Consider the following 20,018-nt stretch of genomic DNA (forward strand, 5'->3'; position numbering starts at 1 on the left):
GAGTGTACTTTAACTAGAAGTTTGTCATTGTATCCAGGAGGTCAGATTCTTCTAGAAGGAGCAGAATTCTAATCTTAAGGACGATAAGGGTGGAAAAAACTGGTTAACTAGTATCTTGAACCGAACCGGTTTTCGGTTTAAAAAAAAAATTGAACCAAAACCTGTCCGGTTTCGGTTATAAACTAGTTTAAAACCGAACCAAAAATTCAGTTCAATTAACCGGTTAATTATGATGGGCTGCATTTGTTCGGCCCAATTTGGTCAAACCCTCCACTTTGGCCCATTTTTTTTTCCAGGTTTTTTTTTAACTTGAATTAAAGTTATATTTATTGTAATTGAATAATTTGAATTCATATAATTTTAATGTATATCAAGTATTAATAATTTAAAATTACATTAGTGAAGGCCTAGGGATAAATTTTTTAAAAATGCGCAAAATATAATTTTTTTTTTTAAATTGAATTTTGGAAAATGTGCATTAGTGAAGACCTAGGGATAAATTTTTTAAAAATTGAAAAATATAAAATTATTTTTTTGTTAATTAAACCGGTTTAAAGATACGGTTCGGTTAACCGTTTTTGTTATTTCAAAAAACCGAAACCAAACCAAATATTCGGTTTACAAAATATGGCAAACCGAAACCGGAAAAAAACTGAATTTTCGGACCGGTTTTGGTCCAGTTTTTCGGTTCGGTCCGGTTTTCGGTTTTTTTTTTCCACCCCTAAAGGATAGTGCTTTTGCACACCTTGGTGCTGCTGTATCGTTGCTATTTCACTGCTGTTTCGTTGCTGTTTTGCTGCTGTACCGTTGCTGTTTTGCTGCTGTCTTGCTGCAATTTTTTATGCTGTTCTCCTGCTATTTTCCTATTGTTTCACTGCTGTTTTGTTACTGTTCTTCCACTGTTTTGCTGCTGCTAATTTGTATTAAATTTCAACAGACCATACGTCCATATACCGGTAACCGTTGTTTAAGGTTAGTAGAGCCTTGTATTGTATAGACCAACTTTGAAGCTAAGACTTGTCCCAACTCTACAACTACAAACTACCATCCACTTCTCATCAATCGCCTATCATTCCTACAATTATCATTTTATACTTTGTTTATCCGTCCCTTTCTCACACACTTTTTACCGATATATCTAATAATTTACAGTTATTCACTCTAATCATTTTTTGATGTACACTCGTTTCCTTAAGATATTTAATTAGTTCCACCATCTTTTTAGAGATGTATCTTTCCAAACCTTAATTTTCTTTTTTAACCCTCACTTATCCAAATTATTCAGGTTTTAAAATTGTAATAAGATAATCAACCCAAGACAGGCAGTCAACTGGGATTCTTAGATATATTACTTAAGATATCTTAAGTTTGGTTCTCTTAGATTGTTAATAAAGGTGACCATAGGAGGATTACTCAATCGTTAACTTCAAGATCCCAAAAAATTAGTTGAGACGTGTTACAAACTGGTTCAGATACCTTTAATTAAAAAAAAAAAAAAAATTGTAATAAGATAACCTTAGATTCATTTAGAAGCTCGTAAAGGTGATATATCATTGGCTTGGTGGCCTGGCCTACTACCCTATAAGATGATTAGCACTAATCAAATCTCGTTATCATCTATATACATCTCAACTCTTATCTAAAACGTGGAGTCCATTAACCCAACGGCTGAAAATTAATATGATCAATTGATCATGTTAGTTGGTGTCTTCACGCGCAGAATCAGTGCGTTGCGGCCCACTTGCTTAAAAGTTCAAAAATATATGAGATGTAGTATCCTGAATTATCATGCCAATTGTTTGTTTCATAGTGATAGATTGTCACTGTACATTTAATAAGAAAGTTATGGGGCGCATTTGGTTTATTATTTTGGATAAGATTTTGGGGATAGTATTAGATAATTGAATATGGAAGTATTATGAGGTAAAATTAAAAAAATTATAAAAAAATATCATAAGTTTACTAATTTAATGAATACTGCAATATATAAAAATATGTAAAATGACAAAAAAACCTCCACCACCTGTATTGTCAGATTTCGACCACTACTATCGGAATCTAGCCGGAAAATTGTATAACGACACATACTGGCTGGATCTGGCCGGTATGACGTCGTTATGACCTTTTTCGATCAGATCCACCATGGATCTAGCCGAAAAAGGCTAGATCTACGGCCATATGTGGTCATTGACTGCCGAAAAAGGCCAAAGAAGACCATCTTTGACTGTCAACAATGGCCAGATCTGACTGAAAAAGGTTAGATCGGTAAATTATTGGCTAGTTTCGGTCGATAATTCACCGTTGTGGTAGATTCTGGCTACCACCGATGGTGGTTGTCAGAATCTGGTAAGTATGGATAGCGGAAGTGTTTTTGTTACTTTTTAAACTTTTTTTTTAAGGGGTATTTAATAAAATTAATAATTTTGTGAGGTCTAAAAATAATTAAAAAAATAGACTAATATTTTTATAATAATGTGTCAAACATTTTTTTGGTGAATATGATCAGGGATAAGGGCAAAATAATAAGCCATTTTAATGAGACGGCGATAAGATCAAATTGGAGATAAGCACAGATGTCAGCATCCTAAATATCCAAATAAAAATTTAATTATATTTAATTAAAAATTTGAAAGCACATCATCGAGCGTCAAAAAAGGGACCCCATGTATCAGAGCGCGTTTTTTGTTTATATTATTTTTAATTGTCAGGGGGGCCCATTATTTTAAATTTCTGGTAGCCAAACGCCCAAGGACTGTTGATTGGTGATCAGAGGCTTCATATTCAAACTTCTGAAAGAGAATTTTGAATTGAGAACAGAGGGACAGGAATAAAGTATCTTATTTTATAATTTTAAATTCATATTTTAATCAATAATTTTGTAACTGGTTTTGTACGAACATTATATTACTATTTTGCCCATATGTCTTTACCTATTTACATTAATAATAAATAAATAGGTAATTGTTTTTTCTTTTTTAAAATATCACGTACTTGCTAGAGAGAAATTGTTGGGCAAAGAAATCCAACACAATATTATGTTTCCGAAGATGCGTAGAGATGAAATTAATGTTTGTTAATTAGAGTCCCAGAAAATCTGGAAATCTAAATTATCTTTGTCAACATTATTGGTTATTATAAGTAATGCTTACCTAAGTTAGTTGTGCTGGTGAGAGTATAATAAAATTTCATTATATAGCTTCGGTTAGCAAAAGTCATCAGTAAGCCTAAGGTATCATTATAGTAATTAGGTAATAAACTTGGTTAATATTCAATTTAAAAGGATATTAAAAATGTCTTATTAAAATGTTTACCCTTAATTAGACTTGTATTAGAATGACTCTCCATAATTGAAAATGTAATTGCATTGGTCATAACTATGAAAAATATTAACAATAAAAATTGATTAACAAATCAATCTTACAAACTTTCATTAAAAAACAAGACATGATAGTTCTCAATTGGACAAACGAAATCAATTATAAACTAAACAATTAAGAACTAATAAGTTAAAATTACAAAAAAAATATATATAAGATTAAATTATAAGTATTAACCAAATATCAATAATAAAAATAAAGATGACATTGATCCAAAAACTCATCTTCAATAATAAATATCACTATTTACTGATAGGTTTATTCATTGAAAATCAAATCATTAACTAAGAAAACCAAGTACAAGCTACAATAAACTCCGGAATCTTAAACAAGAAAAACAATTAAAACAATTGCATACAGCTCATATTATGAATTACAATACGATAAGAAGGTTCGTCTTCTCTAGTTGTGCAATAAATAGTGAATTTGGATTTTGGAAGCTTGTTTTGACTTTGAAATTTCCATCAACAAGTCTTTGTGTTCATATAATAAGCACGTCAAAACACTCGAGTTTCCGGCTTCTAAAGCCGCGTATTTTTTTGGATACAGCTCAATCTCAATCATCCTTGTCCGTCCCCAGATAAAATAACTCAAAAAGAAAATAATAAGGAAAAAAATGAATTTTTAAATTTCATTTTATTTAAATACTTTGATAGGGGTAGTTTCGGAATTTTATGTCGCGTTTCTTATATTTAAAGTCTAGTCATTAGAGTTAGAGGAAAGAAATAGAGACAGCAAGTTTTGAAAAATAAAAAGAGAGCTTTTTGAAGGAACAGAAAGAGAGAGAGAGAAGAGAGGATGGGAGACGTTGTATTGTTTGTGGAGGACTTGCAATTAAATTATGCAATATCGCACTGTAGAATTTGCCATGAAGAAGAATTTGAAAGCTGTAAAAGCCTGGAAGCTCCTTGTGCTTGCTCTGGCACTGTCAAGGTAACAAGAAACCCAAAAACTATGGTTTTTCTGCTAATGGGTTAGCTTTAATTCAGTTATTGAGTTTATATTCAATACAGCTTTATCTAGAATATTTATTCTGTTTTGCTCCCAGTTTGCCCACAGAGATTGCATACAGAGGTGGTGTAACGAGAAGGGAAACACAACTTGTGAAATTTGTCTCCAGGTTTGAATTTAATTCATTGGATGAACTGGTTGCCATATCAATATAAATGGTTTTACTCGTAGCTGTTTTGTTCAAAATATATTGGTATTTAAAAAATTATTTTGTCTACATCTTTTCATATGCTTTTGGATATGATGGGATGCGAAATTGTCGTTTTTTATTATGAAATTTTTCAAGTATCTTTTTAACGTTTTGTTGTTCTGTTTTGAGTTCAAGCATCTCAAAACTTGTCGTTTGGTTCAACTTTTCTTTTTGGTGAAGCATCTCTTCTCTTTCTGGGAAATAACGTTGAAATGTTTTTATTGGTTTCTTCACTATTACAAAACCGAAGTTCTGGGCCTTCAGTTTTAAATTAGTTTCATGTAAAACAAGTTTATGAAGGAGACTTGATTTGATCTTAGTTCCCAAAAGTTTACGTCAATGAAGTGTGACACCCACGTGTCAAAATTCTGTAAATATATAATCTTGTGGACTGTTCAAAATTTGAAGGAATTGGAAGTGTTAATGGGCATGAATTAAAATTCCATTTTTACAGGAATATGGACCTGGATATACGGCACCTTCAAAAAAGTCTCAGCTGATTGAGGCAGCAGTTACCATTAGGTAATTAAATTAGAATTGTTTTTATATTTGTATTGCATTCGCATTTACCTTATCTTGATGATTTGTTAATTCAACAGAGATAGCTTGCAAATTCCAAGAAGAGAGCATGAGGAAGAAGAAAGCCCAAGATTAGTGGGTTTAGCTGAAGGATTAAGTTTAACAGCAGAATCTCAGTACGCTGAATGCAACTCTGTAGCGGATAGAAGCGCCGCTTGCTGCCGGTCGTTGGCTTTAACAGTAAGTTCAATTTTGATGTTGTTTATGGAAGATATTAACGGTGCTTTAGCTTTAATTATTATATGAGTAATTAAGCAACGTGTTTGGTTTAAATGGCATGGCTGCCATTACTACTAAGCAAAGTTGACCATTTGATTTCTTAGTTCTGTGGCAACCACGCAGGTGGGTGTGAATGTGATCCACTAGGATCGGCTTTAATTTAAGTGTGTTGTGCGTAATTATTACTTCTTTTGACCATTAACATGGTTGCTTAACAGCAATTATGTGGGCCACAACCCGCATCCAAGTTTTGAAACCCATTTAATTTGTCTTTGTATTGCAGTTTACAGTTCTTTTGCTCCTCAAACATATCTTTGCGGTGCTAGCTGGAAAAACCGAAGATTACCCATTTGCACTTGCCACTGTAAATATTTTGATTTTGCTTGTTCTCAAATGAATAGCGATTTCTGTGGTACGAAATACATATTTTACTTGCTTCTTTTGTTTGGTTTGCAGATACTTTTTCTAAGAGCTAGTGGAATTATACTCCCCATGTACATATTGATTAGGACAATCACAGCGATTCAAAACAGCATTCGGAGGCAATATCATGTTAGTTTTCATTATCTGATTACCGACCATTAGAAATAGGAGAAATGTTGCAATTAGAAGGCTCTAATTTTCTTTCTCTTTGATTTCAGGATTCGGATGATGAATTCTCAATTTCTGATGATGAAGAAGAAGATGATGAAGAGGAACAGATGCATCAACATCAGCATCGTACAGTTTAACCACACTTCTAGGAAGTTTCATTTGTAGTGATGCTCGACTTTTCTAAATTCCCACGTTTTATGGGCACAGATGAAAACCAAAAGAAAATTTACACAAATCCTTTTTATTTCTCTCCCATAAAAAAATAAACAAGTAATAAATTCCCTAAATCAAAATCATACAAACGCAGGTAAATAGAACGTGATTTTACTTCAAAAACAAGTCATTTGAATTATCGTCCGACGTCTTTACATATATGGGCAAGACCAACAACCTTGTCCTTTTGTTAAGAGAATTGAATCACCGAAATCCACATCACAACCATGTACACACTGGAAGCACAATCATTTCTTCCAATCACAGAAAAATAAAGGCCTCAACAATTCCTAACAAATCTAACTACAATTCCTAACAAATCTAACTACAATTCCTACAGCTGCCCAACCTAAATTACCAAATAGTGAGCCACCTTATACATTGTTGTATCTAATTTTACTTAAATGCTCCATGAAAATTGAAACAAGGTCCAGTTTTCACTCTTGATGTCGAAACCAATGGTCCACTGTCAAAATTACCAATCCAAGAGTCGGCAGAAAAATTCTGTACCACCATAATGATATAGATCTACAAGCAGATTTGACATATATAGTCTTTTAAACAGCAGGAACCTTTAGTTTTGCTGCGTAAGTAATCTTGCTCTGTGCTGAAGTTCATTTAGGTAACTAACACCATTCTCCTCAGACCGGTGACTTAATGTTGTGGTGCCATTGATAAAATCTTGGATGAAGACCATCATCTTATCAGCACAATAGTGAATGGACAGTTCATCCTTGGATTCCTTATTGCGTTTACCATATAGAGCCTCAAACTCTTTGGACTTTGCAGAAGCCTTTTGAAGCACAGAGTCAGGGAGTCCTGAAATAATTATTGTTAGGGTGGGGAAATTATGCTAAAATTAACCTTAGCAGAACAGGCAATCAGATTGGTGGCTAGAAAAAGTAAGCACGTTCTAATTTCTTGCAATGATCAACAAAAGTATACTTATCTGCTTTTGAAATATATACTCAAAATTCCTGTTGAATTTCCGGTTTTCTTAAAATAGAGGTTAAACCAAATCAAACAATGAAATTCTTGATGTCAAGACTAATCACTTCAAAAGACAGTAAATTGCAATTATCACAAAGGGCTCTTGTTCTCGAGGGACTTTAAGTTGACAAAAAAAAGCAACGAAACTTACCAGCTAGTCGTGCAACATTGACACCGTAGCTTTTAGGACATGAACCAGGGGTCAACCTATAAAGAAATGTAACTTCTTCTACACCTCCTATTTGTTTTCCGACTTGGCAGGCCATATGGCAGAGTAAGACCTGTACAGAACACCAAAGATAAAAATGACATAAAATGGTCAGAAGTTCCTACTTAATCTGTTATTAAGGAAAGGTTAGATATTCATTTTTATTTTAAGATGTGAAGAACCTAATGCAATTTCAATTCCACTGCATACCCAAGTACCTAAAATCTCATTTATCAGAAAGCATCCCGCCTATGCCAACCAATAGTCACATATAAGGCTAGATATTCATTTTTATTTTGCAATGTAAAGAACCTAATGCAGTCTCAATCCCGCTGCATACCCACATGTCAAAAATCTTATTTATCAGTGAGCATCCCTGCTATGTCAACCAATAGTTCTACTGTAAACATATATACTCTCTCTCTCTTTCACATACTCTCTCCCCCTCTCTGTGGCAGGACAAGAGGTAAAAACTTCAGTAAAAAAAAAAAAAAAAAAAGGAAAAAAGTAGAAACTGTAAGAAAACAAAAGCATACCCTGGTATCTTTCTTATAGTCCACAGCTAACCGATGATAGTGAGTTGAAAACATTCCACGGCATTTCACCTTATCAACAAAATGTTCAAGAACAGATTCCCTGCCAAGAATTGATATTCAGAAAATAGAAAACTGAGATAAACAGGACTGTAAACTGAAAAATTCAAAGAATATGCAATAACGGTGAGACAAAAAATAATATATGCTGAAAGGGTTTTCAGGAGAAGGCGTTAAAAAATATCATCCATGACTGAACTTACGCAATGGCTTGTCCATCTGAAGTTGATGTCCCACGTCCAAGTTCGTCTAGCACCACCAGTGAATTACAAGTTGCAGATGACTGTATTAACCATGATAAATAAGTTTATAGAGTTAAATGCTTAGATCAAATCATTACACATCCCCAACCAAAATGTACTTGCTTGACAACTCAGTGGATTTGGGAACTGAAAGACAGATTTCCCAGTGTAAACGAGAAATTGGAGACAAGGGGGTAAAATCTATATTGATGTTTGGATGACTAGATCAAAATAAAAGGAAAACCAGCAAGTTGTGTCCAGATTAACCAAACCATCTAATAAGCTAAAGGAAAAAATACAAGAAAAACAAGAATAGTTCACCAGTTTCCATTGTTTTATAACAATTGTAATCTATAAGTTGCCAACAAGTGATTAATAGATAACTTCTACATGTTGCTCAACAATAACTTTTCAGGTACCTGTTCAACCAAATTTATATCTACAAGCCACAAAGAAATATTACTTAATAAATTTGTTTGAACCACAGTGAATCTTACCAGCATCAATGCAGTTTCTGAAAGCTCTGTTAAAAATGTGCTCTGGCCTGCCATAATATGATCTTTGGCACCCATCCGAACAAAGATTCGGTCAACAGGTGACAGCTCAAAGCTTTCTGCAGGGACATCTGCTCCTACCTAGGGAAGAATCAAACTAATCAATAAAACACCACCAAACTCAAAATATTACAAGATTAAAAGACCTTACCTGAGCCAATATCACAGCTAAGCATACTTGGCGAAGAAGGGTTGACTTTCCTCCCATGTTAGGACCAGTGAGAAGTATAAAACTGGCATTACCAGAACCACCAATGGTAATGTCATTGGGGACAAATGCACCCTTGCCTAAAGAATCACTTCTGAGAACAGGATGTCCTAAACTTTTTGCAGAAAAGTGTGGCACTTCATTTGAAGATGATGAGTTTAAGATAACTGGACGGCATGTTGGGCCTTCATAAAAGTCACTTGTGATAGCTAAACTGATTAAAACATCCAGTTCTGCAAAACATGGTCCATTTCAGTCATGCAAATCAAAGAGAAATCTGCATCATATAAAACGGAAAAAAAATGTTTTTCCTATTTTCAACAAATGAGCCAGAGAAATGGTATATTGAGTTATTTCAAAAATTAATACCTAAAGAAATATAATTCTAGAAATTATGATGTAGTCCAAAAGAATTATTCATGAAACTATGGTCCATACACAGGCATGTGTTGGGTGGGGTGCAGTTTAGAGAATAAGACCCAACAATTGAAACGTGGAGAGGAAAAAAATAAAAAAAACACTTGGTGTCAAATATCACAATACTGTCATTTTACCAAGAACTTCTTTTGGGTCAAAGAAGGTGAGAGAGTCACCTTAAAGAAGAAAACAAGTTATCTAAATTTAAACAGTAGATGCATTCTTAAGGAATAGCTATAGGATTGCAGGAATCACAATGCAGGTATACAAAAGTTCCCACCCCATATGCTAGAAAGGTCTTAACCTGCAGTTGTAGAAACTAACTGTCTCCACTTATTATGATGTTCACAAAATTGTCCAATTAACCTCAGCAATATGCTCTTCAATGCTGACTCCTTTTCAGATTCAGCTTGTGAAAGCTCTCCCAACAACTTCTTAATACTTGGAGTCCAGTACCTGAAGAAGCCCTGTGCGTAGTAGGGGGAAAGTATAATAGGAAATAGTTATGAGATAATGCTGGAAGAGGCAGTTTTTAAAGCTAGTAATATTGACCTAGTCATAAGTCAAGAGGACAGATATGATCTTTATAACAATCTTTCCTGTCTAATGAACATTCAATCAAATAGGCCAATACCAAGAATATTTGACAGAAAATTATATCACAAGAAATGACTCCTTTAATTCTGAATTATCCTTGCTCCAATCCTGATGCATCACACAATGAAAACCACATAGCAAATGATCTTTTCAAGCTCTGTACTAACTTTTTTTGGATGAATGTATTCATAAGGTGCATTAATGCAATGAATTCACACTATAAGTACAATTCAGGGAGCTAACAGAACTCACCAGCTTACAAAAAAGATAATGAATGTATTATGCTTATATCTTAATTGGTCCAAACTATCCTCAAAAAGCAGAACCACAGATACTCACTTTTTTGGAGGAACGTAACTCATAATCCTGAGGAACAATTCCACGCAAACTTTCTGGTAGCTCCAACAAATATGTGTCTTTTCCAACTGTGACATAAGTGATCTGTAACACAGCATTAGATGACAGAAATTTGTTAACATTCAAGAAATAGGAAATATTTAGGAAATATGAACTACAAGATTGATCACTAAAAGACAAGTTCTTACTGATGTGTCTCCAAGTAATTTTCTCTGTTCCTTGAGGTGTTTTGTCAAACTAGATTCTATCTCCTTAACTTTTTTACAGGCATTGTCATACTCCACATCACCTCCTTCATGAGGTATTATACGTCCAGAATTATTGGCTTCCACCCAATCAAAGGCATCCTTGAAATGCTTAAGAATTGAAAGGATATCAGGAAGACCTTTACCTGCACACACATAAAATTCAGATGCCAACAAATAAATTACAAAACAGTTAAAGGACATGCAAATCATACCAGGAGTTAACATATGATGTAGCTGTCTTGAATCGGTATTGTCCAAAATAACACCAAGTGAAGAACATGCTTCAGCCATTAATTCACAACCACGCAGCGCTGATGTGAACTCTTGAAGCTGCTTCTTTGCTGCATCCTCATATAGAACTACTTTATTTGCGTTTCTTCCATTAGCTTTACTGTGTTCAATTAATGAATGAAAAAAATAACTTGACTTATAAAATCATCAGTAATTTGCATATAACATTAGACAAATTTGTACTAGCGCATGTGAATATCCATTTTAGCTTTACCTGCTAGCATAGATGCGCACAAGCAACCGCTCCATGTCTGCAAGCCTAGACAAGGCTTTCCGAAATTCAAGTGCAAAAGGTAGGGTTACTCCCTAGAAAGCAAGAAAGATATTGAAATATATTTGTAGCAGTAAATTCCACCAAAAGTGAGAGATGTTTGCCTCAATCCAGCCTAAGACCATAAATAATGGTGCCCAATTGCATCTATTTAGTTCAGTGCATGTTTTAAGAAACTCACCCTTAAACCAGCAACAGCATCCTGGCGTTCCTTAATTAATCCTGAATTATATAAAGGTCTAGCTAGCCATGTCTTAAGCAACCTCTTCCCAAATGCTGTCACACAATGATTCAGCTGTGTATACAGCGTCCTTTAAAGGAAAATAAAGCTGGTCAGAATAAGAACAGGACAACCATCGTGTGCAACAAATTGACATTAATTAGCATATGACAAGCATACCCAGCAGCGTCACCATTTCTACTGTTCTCAAAAATCTCAAGGTTCTCCAATGCAGCAGCATCAAGAACCATGTATGGTTTCCTGGCAATATCACCAAAACCAGAGCATGGAAGAAATTCATAGTTTGCAAATCTAAGCAATGTCTCATCCAGAAAAGCCTGCTTTAGATAATACAGGGCGCCTCCAAGTGCTGAAAGAGCTAAGCTCCCATTCTCACCAGAGTTCACTAGCTCCGACAAAACATCTGGAAGGCAGCTCAACTCATCTTTCTCGGTAAGAGAATTAACAGCATGTGAATCTGCTCTACTTGACAATGCAGAAGCTGATTGATCACTGATACACTTATAGACAGTTTTAATTTCCTCAACGGTTTTCTCTGCATCCCAAAATTCTGAAAGAGGGACCAACTCGTTCACCAAGGGATTTCTTGTATTTCTCAATATTGCTCTTTCAGCTTCAGGACTAAGCATATTAGCAGGTTTAATAATTTCTACAGGCCTTAGCTCAGATAAAAGACAACACAGTGCACTGCAATCAAAATCATCCGCAACCTGGTAAAGGGAGAATCAAATGTGGTCAAACATAGAACTGTAACATAGCATTTACATTTGGAAAAAAGGGAAAGTAAAATAATGAGAGGCATGATATTGAAGATTCTAAACTCTAACCTGTCCAAGAATTATCCTGCTTGTAGCAACATCAACCACGCAAACACCAAAAACATGCTCTGCATTTTGGCTTCCAAGAGTCTGGCAGCTTTCAGTAACTGACATTAGGTACGAAGCATCAGGGTTTGCTGATAGCAACTCTCCCTCAGTTAAGGTTCCTTTCGTGACTACTGCACATATTTCTCGTTTCACAACCTATAAACAGTGGGAAAAATGTGAACAACATTTTTTTTCTTTTGACCTTCTTTATCAGCCGAGTTCACTATGAAAAATCTCAAGACAGAATGGCGGAGTAGGAAATTATTGCCTAAAAACATAAAAATTCACAAGTAGAATCTTAGATAAATGCAAGCATGATTTATTCATTGAAAGATTAGTACAGCATCATGCATAAAACAAGAAATCCTAATTAACTAGCAGGCACCATAACACTAGCACGAGAAACTAGATTCAAAATATGATTCTGACATTAAAATTACAGACCTTGAGAGTCGGAATTCCAATCAAGATAAATTCCACCTCATGCCATGTAGCAATTTCTAGATTTGCTTAGATATCCACTAACCAGGGACATGATGATCTTTAACTAATGCAATAGATAGCAGAGATGCTGTAACACAATTAAGTAAATTTATGCCTATTCGTAGCCAATTCTGAGAACTTATAACTTGATGAATAAGGATCAAAACTAGGATCCTAACATAAACAAAATCACAGACCTTATCCTTAGAACCTTTCTCTTTCCGACGAAGCTCCATCTGCTCAGGTGTTTCTGTTTGCTCCACCACAAGAACTCGATATCCCTGCTTCGTCAAGACAGCTCAGATAAATTCTGATAGGATACAAAAAGTGTTCTTAAAAGAGATATTAAAGCATCAAGTGCAGAAAAGAGAAAAAAGCCGAACCTTTCTAGCCAATTTCTCCACATTCATTGAGAAGTTCCTCTCTGGAAACCCACAATGAGGTTGTTCTCCCTAAACATTGAAGCAGATATTGATACTACTTTAGACAAAATAAAAAACAACATAAATATAATTAAATAAATCTCCACACTATATATCAGAGTTAATCTGTGAATGCTTCTAGCTGATATGTTTTTTCTTTCTTCTGACAATTTGAGAAAAATGTCACTGAAAGGATATTAGAATTGAGAGTGTCTTCAAACTAAGACAAACCTTCATGTATTGCAAGTCAAGTTCTTTAGCTCCTATATGTGCATCCATTTCAAAAAGTTCATAAAATTTGCCCATCTGCTCAAACAAAAAATGAAAGTTAATCATTTGAAAGGCTAATGGCAGTGACAATTTAGATGAGAGGTTGATCTTTCTCTAAATAGTGTAAACCACAAGTATACCTTAAAAAAGACAACCTTGTCCATATGCTTTGACTTAAACTCCCACCATTGTCTCTGCGTGTAAACAGGTTGTTTGTCAGTGGATTCAAGATGAAAAATACATCAGAAAAGTCAAACTACTTATATTTCAGTGGTACTACCTGGCCACCTGATAGACTCTTTAAGAAATCGGGAGGCAAGTATAGAGTCCTTGAATCATAATTTGCGTCCCCAGGATGTCTTCTTTTTGCATCACGACGATCTCTGATTCAAGACCAAGGCAATTCAGCATTAAATGAATTGCATAAATTATCCACATAAAAGTAATGCAATAGCTTGGTATCTCTTAATTCTCATGCAAGACGGTAGAAGCACAAAAAGACTTAGCTCTTAATGTTCATGTGCAATGATTTCATGAGGCCACACAAATTTTAAGAGGCTAAAATTAATAAATAGATAAGCTAAAATCATTTTCAAGGCTGTGATATGTTACAGCAGCCGCTAGCTTCAGCATTCTTGCCATAACTGTGATATGGTACAAACATAGAGGAGAAGAGACTCTGAAAAGAAGAAAACAAAACAGGATTATGTAACAAGAAATTACGGTCCAAGGAAGCGAAACTTCTCTGCCTCACGTGCACTAAACCTTTCCGATGCATCGCCCACTAGTGCCTTATCAGAACCATTGGATACCTTCTCAACTGCAGCAAAGTATGTGCATAAGCATTCGCCTGTTTAAAATTCAAACAACAAATCTAGCTTCTACAGAGATGCAATGATAAAAACAGTAATAGAATGATGGAAAACAAACCACTTTTAGTTCGTTCAAGATATAACACTAAGAAGAAATCAGCAAGAAAACAAATCTTGAGACAACTACAGTGTACCTGAAAATATTCCTAGCTTCAAAAAGAGCAATAAAAAGAGGCCATTATTCAAAGAAAGTCTTAATTAAGATAGCAGAAGCAATAAACGTGGCGATGATGTAATTAAAGCTTGAATAAACAAAAAAGAAGTCATCATGGGAAACAAATTAAGTGCAATAAATCCTCCAATAATTCTATCCACTTATTATCATTTTGGTAAGGAGAACCATAGGAGCAATGTTTTTTTATTTGCATAAAGAAGCTAATATCGCATCTGATGTTCACATTGACACTATAATTATTTAAAAAGAAAACACATACTGATCCCGTGTACACGAGACAACAAAATCAGATACAAACAAATATTACACATGGCAAACCAGAAAACTAATACACAAAAAAAAAAAAAAAAAAAAATAGACAAGAATCTATTACTTACTCTGAAGATTCTTCATAGGCTCCACAACAGAAACCTTAAACCCTCCTTTAACTAAATCCCCACCACTCTTACTCTTCTTCCCTCCTCCATCCGCTTTCCGCTTCTTCCCTCTAGACATTTTCTCCTCTTGTTCATCTACCAAATCCACTTCCTCATCCTCACTCAACTGCTCCGTCTCTGCTTTCTTGTCCCAATCATCATCACTTGAGTCACTCTTACCATCACTATTATCCTCCTCTACACCCTCCATTTCCTCATCGTCTTCAATCACCACATTCTTGAATGCCAGAGAAGAACCACGACGCAGTCGTTTAAAACCAGTTACACTCCCCTGGATCCACTGAATCTTTTCCTTTCCCAAATCCAACAGTTCCTCTTCGCCATCTTCATACTGAATCAAATGCTTATTACATTCCTTATCAAAAGATTTTACACAACCCTCGTACCATGTCTTATCCAAGGGCCAGTAAACCCTGATCCTCTTTTCCAAAACTTCTTCTCCGTAGGATTTGGTGGTGGCAGGGATTAAAGGAGGAGGAGGTGGGTTTTCCCCGATGACAAGGCGAGGTTTACTACGCTTAGATTGGAGGGGGGATGGGGTAGTCGGGCTCGGGCTCGGGCTCGGACTGGGACTGGGACTGCGTTGAGAGCTAGGGTTAGGGTTCGGTTTCAATTTATTAGGGTTTAATTTGGAAAAAGTGGGAGAAGGAGAAGGAGAAGGAGAAGGAGAGGGGGAAGCGGAGGTAGTCTTGAAGAAGAAGGAAGTTATTTGGCGCTGAGGATTGACCAGTGGTGATCTGCCATTACTCTGGCGCTTCGATGAAGACATTTTTGTTCTTGATAACAGAAACTGAACACAGTAACGAATGGATGCAGAACCTGTTTTCTTTTTCTTTCAAGTGTAAAGAATAAGGAAGGGAGGCGGCTTACCTTCAACTTCAATGGTGGCGGGAATTGTAGGATGAAAATCCCGGGAATTGTTACGGTCCCTTCTCTTTGGCGGGAATTTGGGGTGGAAGTGGTGATGAGCTGTATCTATTATATAATATACATATTTTTAAACTTGCGTTGTGCACTGCTTCACTGGGCTAATTAAGACCTTCAAAATCCAAAACCCATCATGGGCCAGTTAGGCCCAATCAAACTACCCACGGCTACCGTTGGTCACAGCTAACTCTCACACCGGCTTTGGTTCCTTACTCCATCATATTCAGTTCAGTAGTCGTATCCAACTAATCCCACAAACGAACCGATCGATTTTGATCGCTCTCCTTCCAATTTCTAGTTGATGGCGACTCCTTATCAATGAATTTCTTTTTAAGGAAATCCAGCAGAATTTCGATTTTACTTGGACGTTGCATTGATTTTCAAACACATTATTCAACTCCTTCGAACTCTTATGGCCATCTCTTCTCGAACACCGAGTTACTCTCTCACGATCAGAGACAAAGACGACGAGCAATACGACCTAGAAGAGGGAAAGCGTGGCTGTCTCATGGTAGCTCTCTGTCCTTGTCTCGTTTGTTTCATTCTTCTTCTTATTGTGGTCGCCGTCGTTCTCATTGTCAAGTTTCGTTTGTTTTGCCACACCCCCCTTCACTCCGTACTGTACAAGAAACATTGCTAATTAAATCTATGAGTGTTTCAATTTCTTCATTGAACAATCAGAATTTGCCAGCGAAAGTTTTGGATTTGAATTATAAGGGTTTTTCTAGTGTTACATATGATAGTTCAGATTTTGATGATGACGTGGAATCTGATGTTAATGTTGAAAGTGATAATGAAAGTGTTAGTGTTAAGTGCAGTGTGGATCCTAAGGAAGTAGATAGGGTATGCAAGGTGATTGATCAATTGTTTGCTTTGGATCGAAACATGGAGGCGGTTCTTGACGAATGTGGGATCAATATATCTCATGATTTAGTCATAGAAGTATTAGAACGATTTCGTCATGCCAGAAAACCGGCTTTTCGGTTCTTCTGTTGGGCAGGAGAGAAGCCAGGATTTGCCCATGATTCTAGGACTTACAATGCAATGATGAATATATTAGGGAAGACCAGACAGTTTGAGACAATGGTGTCCATGCTTGAAGAAATGGGCACAAAAAATCGTTTGACGGTGGACACGTTTAAGATTGCTATGAATGCTTTTGCTGCTGCCAAGGAGAGGAAGAAAGCAGTTGCAATATTTGAGTTGATGAAGAAGTATAAATATAAAGCGGATGTTGATACTATTAATTTCTTGCTTGATAGTCTTGGAAGGGCAAAGCTTGTTAAAGAAGCACAGTTACTTTTTGAGAAGTTGAAAGATAGGTTTACACCAAATTTGATGACTTATACGGTGTTGCTCAATGGTTGGTGTAGAGTGAAGAACTTGATGGAGGCAGGGAGAGTGTGGAATGATATGATTGATAAGGGTTTTAAGCCTGACATTGTTGTGCATAATGTTATGCTTGAGGGGTTGTTGAGGAGTAAGAAGAGATCTGATTCAATCAAGTTGTTTGAGATAATGAAAGCCAAGGGCCCTTTACCTAATGTCTGCAGCTATACAATTATGATCCGGGATTTTTGCAAGCAAAGGAAAATGAAAGAAGCCGTGGAGTATTTTGATGCCATGCTCGAATCCGGGTGTCAGCCAGATGCTGCAGTTTACACCTGTTTGATAACAGGGTTTGGGCATCAGAAGAGGATGGACCTGGTTTATGATTTGTTACAGGAGATGCAAGAAAAGGGTTATCCACCCGATGGGCGCACCTACAATGCATTAATCAAATTGATGACAAGTCAAAGAATGCCAGATGACGCGGTGAGGATATACAAGAAGATGATTCAGAGTGGCACAGAACCAACAATTCACACTTGCAACATGATCATGAAATCCTACTTCCAAACGAGAAACTATGAAATGGGTCATGCAGTTTGGAATGAGATGCTTAGGAAGGGGTGTTGCCCTGATGACAATTCCTATACTGTTTTCATTGGAGGGCTAATTAGTCAGGGACGAGCTGCAGAGGCATGTAAGTTTTTAGAAGAGATGATAGAGAAAGGAATGAAGGCTCCACAACTTGACTACAAGAAGTTTGCAGCTGACTTATCCAGAGCTGGTAAACCTGATATACTTGATGAATTGGCTCAAAAAATGAAGTTCTCTGGTAAATTTGCTGCCTCCAATGTCTTCGCTAGTTGGGCTGAGATGATGAAGAATAAGAGAAGGGGATCTTATTAGAACTGAGTGATGGTGCTCCTGACTCATTTGTAAAGGACCACTGGTGCTATTTTGAGATGCATAACGATAATAGCCTGTCTGAGTACATTACTTCTTCCAGATTTAATTGGCTGGTTTGGTTAACAGTTGCTGCTGTAGCTTATCGACTATATCCACACTGATGTTTGTTGTATATTTGATTTGTTATTTTATCCTGTATTCTTGGTTCGGTTATTTTTTATTGATCGGTATTCTTCTGATGCTGAGTAAAGTTCACTCCTGAATTTTCACTTGGCTTTTGTTCTTTGTTTTGGAAGTTTTTCTTGTTTGGGTGAGTTCACTGGGGCAAAATATTAAAATTTAAAAACTTGGAACGACTTTAACATATGGGCGTTTGGATCGTATAATGTTTTATTATAGAGGAATATTATATTAACGAAAAGAAATATTACCTTGAAGATTACTTGAAATGTTTAGAAAATGTGTTTGGTTGGCTCGAATAAATTGATGAATAATATATTTGGTTCGGAGGATAAATGAGTGGGTATATTATATAGATTGTTAAATTACCCTCCTTTTTTTAATATTAATATATTTTTTATTATTATTTTTTAAATCATTTTTTTAACCCCCTATATTTAAAATTTTGCTGAAACACCTTACCATATACAACTTTATTTTGTAGCAAAATCACCTTCACCCACCTCAAGCTATTGTCGGCAGCCAGCCACCGCCACCGGTAGTCAACAGAATGGTGCATGATTGGCCATATATGGCCGGTTGTGCGTCAGCAAAGCCGAAAATGGCCATGAATCACAAATCCATAGTCGAAAAATAGCCAGAACTAACGGCCATAGAAACACCATATATGGCCGTTTCCGGCCATGGATCTGTGATCCATGTCTGGAAAAGGCCTTATCGGCTCACGAACGACCACATCCTGTCGGTCGTGCACCATTACAAAGACTGACGCCGATGGCCAATAATGGTCTTGGGTGGTTGAGGTTATTTTGTTAACTTTTAAACTTTTATGTAGCTAAGGTGTTTTAGCTAATTTCTCAAATGTAAAGGGGTTGGGTAATTGCTATTTGGTAGGCATTTGAGGCAATTATGTTCGAAATGGTTTTTAATTAAGGGCAAAATGGGTAAAAAAAATTATATTATCCCGGTAATGTTTTAATAACACTCCCTAGCAAGGTAATAAAATTAACCCAGACATTACTAACTGTAAATACTATTTGCAATAAAAGATTACTGTAATATTTTATTACTTGCAAACCAAACACCGGAATCTTGCAAAATATATAAACGAAGATTACCCCCGTTATCTTATATACCTTTGATCCAAACGGCCCCATGTTGAACAAGATTATGACCTGAAGATTGATAATATCCTGCCTATTTATTTTTTCGTTTTTGAAGAGTATGGACTAAAAGCCTAGGTAGCGTTTGATTCGGGGTAGTAAAAGATAAATCCGATAATCTATCTTTCAATCATGCCATTAAAATATTTGGTTGTTAAGTAATAAAAGATTTCGGTAATCTTCCAATATCAATAATGATTATTGTAGATAATATGAGGGGTAATCAGATTACCGACTAAAAGGGTATTTTTTTTTTTTATTACCAGGGTAATCCACCATTCATACCAATTTTACCTTTAATTAATAAATATTTTGGAAACAAATATCCTTATATGTCTACCAAATAACAATTAGCCCAAGTGTGCGAAATGATTTCTATAAGCTCATAAATTCATTTTTTTGGATAGAAATTTTCCTCACTATTTACATGAATAATACCCAAAATACCCTCAACCACCCAAGACAACTACCAATCGTCAGTAGTCATCGGAACAGCGCACGACCGACCGAATCTTGCCAGTCGTGCATCGATCTAGCCAAAAACGACAACCAGATCCATGGCTAGCTTGAAGTCATCTTGGGTGGTTA

The 20,018-nt window shown here is 35.8% G+C and overlaps 3 protein-coding genes across 3 annotated transcripts; 2 read left to right on the top strand and 1 right to left on the bottom strand.

The window, feature by feature from the left end:
- Window positions 1-4,083: 4,083 nt before the first annotated feature.
- LOC116146752 lies at window positions 4,084-6,279 on the top strand. The gene is made up of 7 exons (XM_031432187.1): window positions 4,084-4,310; window positions 4,426-4,497; window positions 5,033-5,100; window positions 5,178-5,337; window positions 5,660-5,740; window positions 5,833-5,928; window positions 6,018-6,279. Exons 1-7 carry the CDS (start codon window positions 4,176-4,178, stop codon window positions 6,105-6,107), a joined length of 702 nt encoding a protein of 233 aa, XP_031288047.1. The 5' UTR covers window positions 4,084-4,175; the 3' UTR covers window positions 6,108-6,279.
- A 17-nt stretch (window positions 6,280-6,296) lies between these two features.
- On the bottom strand, window positions 6,297-15,869 carry LOC116146751 (DNA mismatch repair protein MSH6). Its single transcript, XM_031432186.1, has 21 exons — window positions 14,866-15,869; window positions 14,165-14,261; window positions 13,722-13,824; window positions 13,582-13,635; window positions 13,403-13,477; window positions 13,133-13,201; window positions 12,947-13,030; window positions 12,228-12,422; window positions 11,560-12,110; window positions 11,341-11,470; window positions 11,103-11,194; window positions 10,810-10,988; window positions 10,538-10,740; window positions 10,332-10,433; window positions 9,700-9,862; window positions 8,922-9,211; window positions 8,714-8,851; window positions 8,178-8,257; window positions 7,918-8,017; window positions 7,325-7,454; window positions 6,297-7,002 (listed from the first exon to the last, which is right to left on the bottom strand). Exons 1-21 carry the CDS (start codon window positions 15,692-15,694, stop codon window positions 6,758-6,760), a joined length of 3,909 nt encoding a protein of 1,302 aa, XP_031288046.1. The 5' UTR covers window positions 15,695-15,869; the 3' UTR covers window positions 6,297-6,757.
- Window positions 15,870-16,082: 213 nt separating this feature from the next.
- On the top strand, window positions 16,083-18,383 carry LOC116146720 (pentatricopeptide repeat-containing protein At3g62470, mitochondrial-like). The gene has a single exon (XM_031432141.1). The coding sequence runs from the start codon at window positions 16,171-16,173 to the stop codon at window positions 18,085-18,087; it is 1,917 nt and encodes a 638-aa protein (XP_031288001.1). The 5' UTR covers window positions 16,083-16,170; the 3' UTR covers window positions 18,088-18,383.
- The last annotated feature ends 1,635 nt before the right edge of the window (window positions 18,384-20,018 follow it).

Source organism: Pistacia vera, unplaced genomic scaffold (genome assembly GCF_008641045.1).
Source record: "Pistacia vera cultivar Batoury unplaced genomic scaffold, PisVer_v2 Contig483, whole genome shotgun sequence".
Taxonomy (NCBI): domain Eukaryota; kingdom Viridiplantae; phylum Streptophyta; class Magnoliopsida; order Sapindales; family Anacardiaceae; genus Pistacia; species Pistacia vera.

Coding starts and splice junctions, on each gene's coding strand:
- LOC116146752 (XM_031432187.1), top strand. CDS start 4,176: ATGGGAGACGTTGTATTGTTTGTGGAGGACTTGCAATTAAATTATGCA. Junction 5,101..5,177: donor GAGGCAGCAGTTACCATTAG/GTAATTAAATTA, acceptor TTAATTCAACAG/AGATAGCTTGCAAATTCCAA. Junction 5,338..5,659: donor GCCGGTCGTTGGCTTTAACA/GTAAGTTCAATT, acceptor TTTGTATTGCAG/TTTACAGTTCTTTTGCTCCT.
- LOC116146751 (XM_031432186.1), bottom strand. CDS start 15,694: ATGTCTTCATCGAAGCGCCAGAGTAATGGCAGATCACCACTGGTCAAT. Junction 12,111..12,227: donor GCAGGATAATTCTTGGACAG/GTTAGAGTTTAG, acceptor TCCCTTTACCAG/GTTGCGGATGATTTTGATTG. Junction 7,003..7,324: donor CAATGTTGCACGACTAGCTG/GTAAGTTTCGTT, acceptor TAATTATTTCAG/GACTCCCTGACTCTGTGCTT.
- LOC116146720 (XM_031432141.1), top strand. CDS start 16,171: ATGAATTTCTTTTTAAGGAAATCCAGCAGAATTTCGATTTTACTTGGA.